The 10,417-nt window shown below is 49.3% G+C and overlaps 1 protein-coding gene across 1 annotated transcript; it reads left to right on the top strand.

Annotated features, from left to right (window-relative positions):
* Positions 1-2,043: 2,043 nt before the first annotated feature.
* Positions 2,044-9,462, top strand: LOC139317156 (sialidase-3-like). The gene is made up of 2 exons (XM_070944114.1): positions 2,044-2,244; positions 8,406-9,462. Exons 1-2 carry the CDS (start codon positions 2,044-2,046, stop codon positions 9,396-9,398), a joined length of 1,194 nt encoding a protein of 397 aa, XP_070800215.1. The 3' UTR covers positions 9,399-9,462.
* Positions 9,463-10,417: the final 955 nt, after the last annotated feature.

The following is a 10,417-nucleotide window of genomic DNA, read 5'->3' as shown; positions in this document are numbered from 1 at the left end:
TTCCAGCTCTATTCTGATTGATTGTCATTTGCGCCCTTCCCAGCCTGCTTCTGACAAGCAAAGTGCATGGGGGAAGTCAGATTCACTTAATGACTGTGTGATTCAGCTAATGACTGCAGTGATTTGCTTAACAATCAATGCAAAAAAAAAAAGTAAAATTGGACATGACACACTCAACCGTCTCACTTAGCAAGAGTACAAAATAACAGAGTTGGGAAGGACCTTGGAGGTCCTCTAGCCCAGCCCTCTCCTCAATAAGAAGTCCATATATCATTCTAAACAAATGGTTGTCCGATCTTTCCACAACTTCTGAAGACAGCTGATTAATTCTGCTCCCTGCCAGGAAATTTCTCCTTATTTCTAGCTTGCTTCTCACCTTAATTCATTTCCAGCCATTGCTTCTCCTCCTGCCTTCAGGTGCTTTGGAGAATAGGTGGGGAAAAAACCCCTCTCTTCTTTGGGGGAGCCCCTCAGCTATTGGAAGAGTGCTATCATGCCCCCCCTCCAATCCTTCTCTTCGTTAGGCTACGCATACCCAGCCTAGGAGACCTCCGTCTAAATGCCTGCCTTCAACGCAGATCAGTTGCATTGACTGGGATCCCCAAGACACGACAGCATCCTCCGTTTCCTTTCCAGAGCCCGCGTTCTCTTGAACCCGCGTCCGCAGCGCCCTTCCTCGGATGCACCTGTGTCTGTCCATGCGTCGACCCGGGGCATCCCGTGCGGGATGTGCTCCTCTTGAAGCGCGCCGCGGCTCGGCTGCAAAACCCGAGGCATTTCAATGAAAGGAAGTAGTTGCTGCCGTGGACTGTCCAGGAGCAGTGGCCGGCGCTGCGTCCGGATTTCTGCCCCTGCGCCCACCCACCCATCCCCCTGTCGATCCAGCCGCCCCCGCCACGGCTTTGCTTTCTTTTTTTCAACCTCAAACCATTTGGCGATGCGCTGCGAGATGAGGCTGGCGCCCGCGGGCGCCGAGAAACCTCCATCCCTCCATCCCTCCCGGTAACTCCGCGGTTGCTGGGCCCGCCAGGTGGAGCCCCGTGGGAGTCCCACGTCAAACCGGCCGAGCAGGGCCGGCGAGGGCGGAGCTGAGGAGCGGAGAAGGAGGACGAGAAGACCGAGATGCTTCGAGCTTGGCGATCCTCGCGGAGCGCTTGCAAGCAGGGGCGCGAATCCTCAGTGCTGTGAGTGGGGTTGGGGAGCGCGGAAGGAGCGGGGGAAATCCCCGGGACAGAGGAAGGGACAGTCCTGGAGGAGGGGGAGTCTTGGGGACGGGTAATGGGGAGTCGAGGGGGGAAAGGAGCCTTTTTTTTTTTTTAATTTGATTTATATGCCGCCCTTCTCCGGAGACTCAGGGCGGCTTACAGTGCGTTAAGCAATAGCCTTCATCCTTTTGTATATTTATACAAAGTCAGCTTACTGCCCCCCACAAACTGGGTCCTCAATTTACCTACCTTAGAAAGGATGGAAGGCTGAGTCAACCTTGAGCCTTGGCGAGATTCGAACCAGCAGTAATTGCAGGCAGCTGGTCTTAATAACAGGGTGCTTTACACTACTGTACTACCAAGGCTCTTAGCCTTGATAGCACAGTGGTCTAAGCACCCTGTCATTAACACAGCTGCCTGCAATTACTGCTGGTTCGAATCTCGCCAAGGCTCAAGGTTGACTCAGCCTTCCATCCTTTCTAAGGTAGGTAAAATTTGTGGGGGCAATAAGCTGACTTTGTATAAATATACAAAAGTATGAAGGCTATTGCTTAATGCATTGTAAGCCGCCCTGAGTCTCCGGAGAAGGGCGGCATATAAATCAAATTAAAAAAAAAAGGGAAAACTGGAGGGGGGAATTCAGGGAGAAGGAGAATCCTTGGGGAGGGGGGATTCAGGGGGAGGGGGAATACAGGGGAAGGGAAAGGGGGATTATGGGGAGGGGAAAGGAGAATCCTGGGGAGGGGTAAGAAACTCCATCTCCTCTGCATACTGCGGTTGGCTGAAATTGCTACTGCTGAAGATTGGCTTAATTTGGCCTCTCCCGTCTCCAGAGAAGATGGCGGAGTTTTCGGGGGTCTCTGAGAAGGTGACCCTCTTCCGCCAGGAGGGGGGCCTCACTTACCGCATCCCCGCTCTGCTCTACCTGTCTTCGGAGTCCACCTTCCTGGCCTTTGCGGAAGAACGCACCTCACCCTTGGACGAAGACGCCAAGTTCTTGGTCATGCGACGTGGCCAGAAAGAGGGCCTGTCCGTGAAGGTAACCCTGCAGCCCCAAAGTAGCCATGATTCCCAGTTCACTACCTCTGTTCATTATACCTCCCACCTGTTCTGACCCAGCTCCCCAAACACGACAAACCCTCTGAAGTGAACTCATATAAGGAAAATTTGTACAAAAATTTGTTTCAGCTAGATTAGCTGAAATGTTTAAAAACATGTTCTCACTATTGGAAATGTTGGAATGTAATGAAATTCTGGGTACATATCATATGTGGTGGTCATGTACAAAAGCAAAAAAAATAAAAAAGGACGAAAATACATACATGGTTAGAAAAAATACATACATGGTTAGAAACATATAGACTATGCCAGAATTATTTTTGTTAGTCATATTGCCAGAGAAATATGATAAAGGGAATGTTTAATTAATATTACATGCTTTGACAGCGGGAAGAATTGTAGTTGCGCAATGCTAGAAAAACGGGGAAACACCCACAGACAGACTAATTAAGAAAACATTAGACTGTGCAGACATGGACAGACTGATACTGAAGATAAAAGAAAAAGAAGGCACAGAATATTTTCAAACTTGGTGTTTGTTTTATCAATGGTTGGCTAATAGAGGTAGAAACTAGGAGTTTAATATTGTTATGTAAACAAATTGACTTGGACTGTATGCTGTTCACTAAGCACTTATTGTTTATAAAGAAAAAACATATAATATATATAAAAAAAGAAATCTGTATGAGCCGTGGTGGCACAGTGGCTAAAATGCAGAACTACTATTTCTGCTACTACTGGCTGGCTGCAGTTTGGCGATTCGATTCTGAATGGCTCGAGTTTGACTCAGCCTTCCATCCTTCCATCCGAGGTTGGTAAAATGAGGACCCAGATTATTGGGGGCAAAATGCTAATTCTGTAAACTGCTCAGACAGGGCTATAAAACACTGTGAAGCGATATATAAGTCTAACACTCTTAAGTGCTATTGCTACTAGCAGAGAAAAAGTGTTAGAGGGAATTGAAGTTGTCATCTCAGCACCTTGGCACAGAAGAGGCACTTCTGTCTTGACCAAAGATTTGGATTTCTAATATTTGAGTTTTATCCCAATATCGAATCTTAGCCTGGCTCAAAGCCACTGCAGTCATTCCCTTAAGAAGAAAGGCAGTGGGGGGATTCAGCCAGTTCGCAGCACTTCGGGAGAACCGGTTGTTAACTTTCTGATCAGTTTGGTGAACTGGTTGTCGGAAGAAATAATTAGGGCAGAGAACCGGTTGTTAAATTATTTGAATCCCACCACTGAAGAAAGGTCTTAAAATGGGGCAAAGCGCATTTAAACATCTCGCCTAACGACAGAAAAATTTGGGCTCTGTGGCGGTCGTAGATCGAGGACTGCCTGTACCAGGCTCAGCACTTACAGCACCTCGAGCGGCCGCTAGGGGGCAACAAGCGAGGTTTCTCTGGATTCCATAAGGCCACATCAGCTTTCGCCAACCACGGCCCCTGTGTCTACGCGTCAGTCTGGCGCACGTGTGTATGGTGCACGCGTGCAGAACGTTCTTCTCTGGAGGTGCCTGGCGGCTCCTCCTCCCCCATAAAACCCTTTTCATATTAGAATTATAGCCTTTATTATCAGAATGAAAATACGTTCTGTGTTGCATAAGAGCGTAGCAAACTGCCGATCTTTGCAGCTGCAAAACGGGCTGCATTTCAATGAAACGCATCACTTGCATCAGTCGAGGTTTTGCTACCGTGGATTGTGCACGAGCAGTAGCCGCCGGATTTCTGCCTTGCGCCCACCCATCCATCCATCCCTCTGCCGATCCACTCGCCCCGCCTTTGCTTTCGTTGTTTTCAATCTCAAACCATTTGGCGATGCGCTGCGAGATGAGGCTGGCGCCCGCGGGCACCCAAACGGCCTCCATCCCTGCCCCACCCCGGTAACTCCCTAACTCTGGAGCAGGAAGGTGGGGCCGGGTGGGAGTCGCACCTCAATCCGGCTGACCAGGGCTGCCGGGGGAGGAGCGGAGGAGGAGGAGGAGGAGGGGACCGGGGGGGGGGGGAGTTCCGGGGTTGCCGATCCTCGCGCCGAGCGCTTGCAAGCAGGGGCCGCGAATCCGCAGTGCTGTGAGTTGAGGGGCGCGGAAGGAGGGGGGGAAACCCCGGGGGAGGGGCAATCCTGGGGGGAGAGGGAGTCCTGGGGAGGGGGGGTCCAGGGGGAGGGGGGAAAGGGAAACCGGGGGTGGGGAATGCCGAGGGGAGGGGGAATGCCTGGGAGGGGGTAATCCTGGGGGAGGGGGAGTCCTGGGGAAGGGTGTCCAGGGGGAGGGGGGAAAGGGAAACCTGGGGTGGGGGTGGGGAATGGGGAATGCCGAGGGGAGGGGGAATGCCTGGGAGGGGGTAATCCTGGGGGAGGGGGAGTCCTGGGGAGGGGGGTCCAAGGGGAGGGGGGGAAAGGAAAACCTGGGGGGAATGGGGAATGCCGAGGGGAGGGGGAATGCCTGGGAGGGGGAGTCCTGGGGAGGGGGGGTCCAAGGGGAGGGGGGGAAAGGAAAACCTGGGGGGAATGGGGAATGCCGAGGGGAGGGGGAAGGCCTGGGAGGGGGAGTCCTGGGGAGGGGAGGTCCAAGGGGAGGGGGGAAAGGAAAACCTGGGGGAAATGGGGAATGCCAAGGGGAGGGGGAATGCCTGGGGAGGAGGGTCCTGGCGCAAGCATGGCCCCCAATTGCAGAAAGCTACTTTGGCCTCCTTCCATGGGGTGGAGGCCACTGCTCTCCCCCCTCATCCCCCCCCACATCCCACCATCTCTCCCTTCTCCACACACACCCCCATGGATGGTTGGAAGGAAAAGGAGGTCCCCCTTTCCAGCCCCCCCTTCCCTACATTTAGGGTATTCTGGCTTAGATAGACACCCGCCATTCAGGGGCCCTCCCCTATCTTCCTCTTCCCTCCCCCCCACCCTCCCGCACCCCCACAGCAGGAAGAAAGCCCCAAATGCTGGCAGCAATAGAATAAGCCCGTTATGAAACCGTTAGCCAGGCAGGAAATTAAAAAAAAAAATAAATTCTGATGAAGACACTTTTCTGAAATGCAGGGGCTCGCTTTAACAGATAAATAAATAAATAGATAAATTAAAATATGTTTCTCAGCCCTGGCAATATTAATAATTAATTAATAATTAACATTAATTCAATTCAATAAATAAAGAAATAAATAAATAAAGAAAGAAATAAAGAAATAAAGAAATAATAGAATTTATTGGCCAAGTGTGATTGGACACACAAGGAATTTGTCTCTGGTGCTTAAGCTCTCAGTGTACATAAAAGAAAAGATACATCCGTCAAGAATCATAAGGTGCAACACTTAATGATAGTCATAGGTTACTAAATAAGCAATCGAATCATATTAAGAAACAGTCAATATAAATTGTAAGGATCCCAGCAACGAGGTTACAGTCATACAGTCATAAGTGGGAGGAGATGGGTGATAGGAAGGATGAGAAGATTAATAGTAATGCAGACTTAGTGAATAGTTTGACAGTGTTGAGGGAATTATTAGTTTAGCAGAGTGATGGCGTTCGGGAAAAAACTGTTCTTGTGTCTAGTTGTTCTGGTGTGCAGTGCTCTATAGCGGCGTTTTGAGGGTAGGAGTTGAAAGAGTTGGTGTCCAGGATGCGAGGGGTCTGTAAATATTTTCCCAGCCCTCTTTATGGCTTCTTGAATGCGAAGCGAAACGTCTTCAAAGAAGAACCAGAAAATCCAGTTGCCTCTTGAAAAAGCACCTTTGGGGCAAACCCTGAATTACAGCTATTCTCTTCTATGGAAGTGCCTGTTTCTCCTGTTTCTTTTTTAGCGGCCGCCTTTTGCCTAACCTCAGGGACTTGAAGATGGGTGGACTTCCATTCCCAGAATTCGCTAGGCTAGGGAATTCTGGGAGTTGACGTCCACCTACCTTAAGCTCCTCAACAGGGCTGGAGCTTAGAAATGTTGGCTTGATTTGATGTCCCTTTTTTTCCCCCTCCTAGAATTTTCCCGTCTCCAGAGAAGATGGCGGAGACTTCGGAGGTCTCTGAAAAGGTGACCCTCTTCCGCCAAGAGGGGGGCCTCACTTACCGCATCCCTGCTCTGTTCTACCTGTCTTCAGAGTCCACCTTTCTGGCCTTTGCGGAGGAACGCACCTCACCCCAGGACGAAGACGCCAAGTTTCTAGTGATGCGACGTGGCCAGAAAGAGGGCCTGTCCGTGAAGGTAACCCTGCAGCCCCAAAGTAGCCATGATTCCCAATTCACTACCTCTGTTCATTATACCTCCCACCTTTCAGGTGGATTCAGGGCACCCCATACATTGTCTTTCTGCCCCATGTCATACTATGGCTGTGTGCACACAACTGCTTGAACCAGACTAGCAAATATTCTATTCTATTTTTTTTTTAAAGATTCTAGTCCTCATGATTCCCAAACAGGACCCAATCAATCAATGGAAGAAGGGAATATTGTGTCCCACATTCAGCAAGTTTTGGCCATTGTCTGTTCTGTCTCTGTCTCACACACGAACACAAACAGATAGCCAGGGGTTAAATAAAACTGGCAGACAACAAATTCTTTCGATAAGAGGCTTGGCAGCAACCCAGTAGCTGCTTGCCAAGAACTTTACTCATAGAGGGAGGGGTTGTTCCTCCGACAGATAAACCCAAACAAGATACACACAGGTCAGGAATTGTCAAGTCCAGTCCGTATTAAATCCAAGGCAGATAACGCTGTTTCAAAAATACAATGTGACTCGCTAGTAGTTAGTTTTGTCCGTCACAGAGTCTGAATGGCCACCTCACCCCCTTTTATCCCGTGAGGGGTGTGGTCCAGTGACTCAGCCTAATCTCTGGCACGCCTCCTCTTCTGCTGCGCACGCCTGTCTCTCCGACGCTGGTATGGATCCAGCCAAGACTTATCTCCGTCACTGTCCGACTGTGAGGAGATACCTGGCTCCTGACCAATCTCTTCTCCTTCGGGAGACACCTGAGGCATTGCCAGAGAGGAGGGTCCTGGAGAGGGAGGCCTGGCCAACTCCTCTCCTTCATGTTCAGAGCCTTCTCCCTCCGATAACACAGGCTCAGGTAACGGAGCCACAACATTGTCAACTCCCTGTATGGGTAGTCCTCGACTTATGGCCACAATTGAACCCAACATTTCCATTGCTGAGTGAGATAATTGTTCATTGAGTTTTGCCCCATTTTACAGCCTGTCTTGCCACAATTATTAAGCAAACCACTGCAGTTGTTAAATTAGTAACACAGTTGTTAAGTGAATCCCCATTGACTTCGCATGTCAGGAGGTCGCAAAAGGAGATCACGTGACCCCGGGACACGGTGACCGTCATAAATATGAGTCAGTTGCCAAATATCTGAATTTTGATCACTTGATGGTGGGGATGCTGCAAAGGTCGTAACTCTGAAAAACGGTCATATGTCACTTTTTTCAGTGCTGTTGTAACTTCGAACTGTCACTAAACGAATTGTTATAAGTCGAGGACTGCCTGTATTAGGGATTTAGCTCAGTGCATATACCCAGCTGGTATCCAAACCATAATGTGTAGCTAGCTTAGTGTTGTGCATGAATTAGAATCCTGCAGCTTGTACACAAACTGCCTTACAGCTTCGTGTTGTGGGGTCCTTGATGCTCCCCTGAGCTTGCATGACTTAGAACACTGTGGCTTCACTGCATAACTGGGTTTAAAACAAAACATGGTTTAGTGCAGGAGTCTGCAACCTTAAACACTCAAGAGAGCCATTTGGACCCGTTTCCCACAGAAAAGAAAACACCGGGAGCCACAAAAGCCTTCCTGTGCCTGACTATTACTTGAGCAGCCAAAAAACTAGCATATGTAGTCGAATTAAACGTTCTGTTTTCTTCTGAAACTTTTCTTTTCTTGGACTTATCCATGGTTGGCCTACCAGGGGTTGAAAAACTCAATAAATCACGTGCCGGCGGGTGTCGCACATTGGCGGTTGTGACACATATTGAGTGACCAAGCCGCAGCAGAGGGGTGAAAGAGCCACATGCAGCTCCAGAGCCGCAGGTTGCTGACTCTTGGTTTAGTGCAAAAGAGCTATAATAGGTCCCAGGTCTTTTCTCTCTCTTTGCCAAAGAAAGCTGATTAGGATTTGCTGGGACAATTTCACATCTGACTATTTTGTATTTTCTCTCTAGTGGGGCCCCCTGCAGATTCTGGAGACCGCGGTTCTACCCAAATATCGCACCATGAATCCGTGTCCAGTGTACAATGCAAAGGAAGGCACCATTTTCCTGTTCTTCATCTGTGTTCTCGACCACATCACCAACACACACCAGATCTGGACGAGCAAAAATGTCACCAGGCTGGGCTACATCTTCAGCAAAGATGGTGGACGCACCTGGAGCCCAATGACGGACTTGACCGAACAAGTGATTGGAAAAGATGTGAACAACTGGGCCACATTTGCCGTGGGACCGGGCCACGGAGTGCAGCTGAGCTCTGGGCGGCTGCTCGTCCCAGCTTACGCTTATTACATCCACACACGTCTGTTTGGACACGCGCTCTGCTGTGGCACCAAACCTCACTCCTTCGCCTTCTACAGCGACGACGGCGGGAAGACATGGCAGAAGGGCCACCTCCAAAAACCACTGCAGGCATCGGAGTGCCAATTGGCAGAGTTGGTGGACCGGAATAATAGCCCGGTGTTATACTGTAACGCCCGCAGCCATGACCGATACCGTCTTGAGGTCTTCAGCAAAGACGGTGGATGCCTCTTTGAAGCCCCCTTCCGATCTCGGAAACTGCAGGAATCACCCCATGGTTGTCAAGGTAGCGTGGTGAGTTTTCCTTCACCACAACTGGGGTCTGAATCTTCCTTAGCCTCCTCAAAGACCCCCAAATCGTGGCTGATCTTCTCCCATCCCACCAACCGAAAGAGACGTGCAGATCTGGGCATCTATTTGAACCCTTGTCCATTGGAGGAAAATTCCTGGAAGACACCCTGGATCTTGAACACGGGACCCAGTGCCTACTCAGACTTGGCTGTTTGCACAGGGGAAGATCCAGTCTTCTTCGGCTGCTTGTTCGAATGTGGAGTATCGACGCCCTACGAAGAGATCGCCTTCCAGTTGTTCAGTGGTGAAAAACTCCTGAAAATTCAGAAAGCATCCTCTGCAGGAAAGAATTAACTTTCTACAAGCCTGGGCCACTTTGGAAAAAGTGCAAAGAAGAGCAACTAAGATGATTAAAGCAGTGGTGAAAGGTAAAATTTGTTACTACCGGTTCTGTGGGCGTGGCTTGGTGAGGGGGGTGGGTAATGTGACTGGGAGGGTGTGGCCAACTTTTTTTTTTTTTTTACTTTTAAAAGCATTTTTTCTACAACCTTAAGAGGTTGCAGAAAAACATGCTTTTAAAAGCCTCTGACGATCCCAGCTGAGCCACGCGATCAGAGGCTTTTTTTTTTTTACTTTTAAAAGCATGTTTTCGGCCAAAGAGGTTGTAGAAAAAATGCTTTTTAAAAGAAAAAGAAAGCCTCTGATGATCGCGTGGCTCAGCTGGGCAATGGGGGTGGGGGCCAGGGATTTTTGCTACCAGTTCTCTGAATCACCTGCTGCCATCGTTACCAGATTGGGCAGTCCAGTCCGAACTGGGAGCATTTCACCTGTGGATTAAAGGCCTGGAGACAAAAATATGTGAGCAATGGTAGCAGGATTTGGGTTTGGCTAGTCTAGAAAAAAGAAGGACCAGGGGAGACATGATAGCAGTCTTCCAGTATTTGAGGGGCTGCCACAAAGAAGAGGGGCTCAACCTGTTCTCCAAAGCCCCTGAAGGCAGGACAAGAAGCAACGAATGGAAACTCATCAAGGAGCCTTGGTAGTACAGTGGTTTAATGCACCCTGTAATTAACACAGCTGCCTGCAATTTCTGCAGGTTCGAATCTTACCAGGCTCAAGGTTGACTCAGCCTTCCATCCTTTCTAAGGTAGGTTAAATGAGGACCCAGTTTGTGGGGGCAATAAGCTGACTTTGTATAAATATACAAAAAGTATGAAGGCTATTGCTTAACGCATTGTAAGCCGCCCTGAGTCTCCGGAGAAGGGCGGCATATAAATCAAATAAAAATAAAAATAAAGGAGAGAAGCAACCTGGAATTAAGGAGAAACTTCCTAACAGTGAGGACAATTAACCAGTGGAACGGACATTGCTTA

The sequence above is a fragment of the Pituophis catenifer genome, unplaced genomic scaffold (assembly GCF_029215685.1).
Source record: "Pituophis catenifer annectens isolate HBS135680 unplaced genomic scaffold, rPitCat1.0.hap2 SCAF_4, whole genome shotgun sequence".
NCBI lineage: Eukaryota > Metazoa > Chordata > Lepidosauria > Squamata > Colubridae > Pituophis > Pituophis catenifer.
This window is presented reverse-complemented; position numbering and strand designations above follow the sequence as displayed.

What these genes read in the sequence shown, in the direction of transcription:
- LOC139317156 (XM_070944114.1), top strand. Translation starts at nt 2,044, where the DNA reads ATGGCGGAGTTTTCGGGGGTCTCTGAGAAGGTGACCCTCTTCCGCCAG. An exon ending in AAGAGGGCCTGTCCGTGAAG is followed by an intron (nt 2,245 to 8,405) that starts GTAACCCTGCAG and finishes TTTTCTCTCTAG; the next exon opens with TGGGGCCCCCTGCAGATTCT.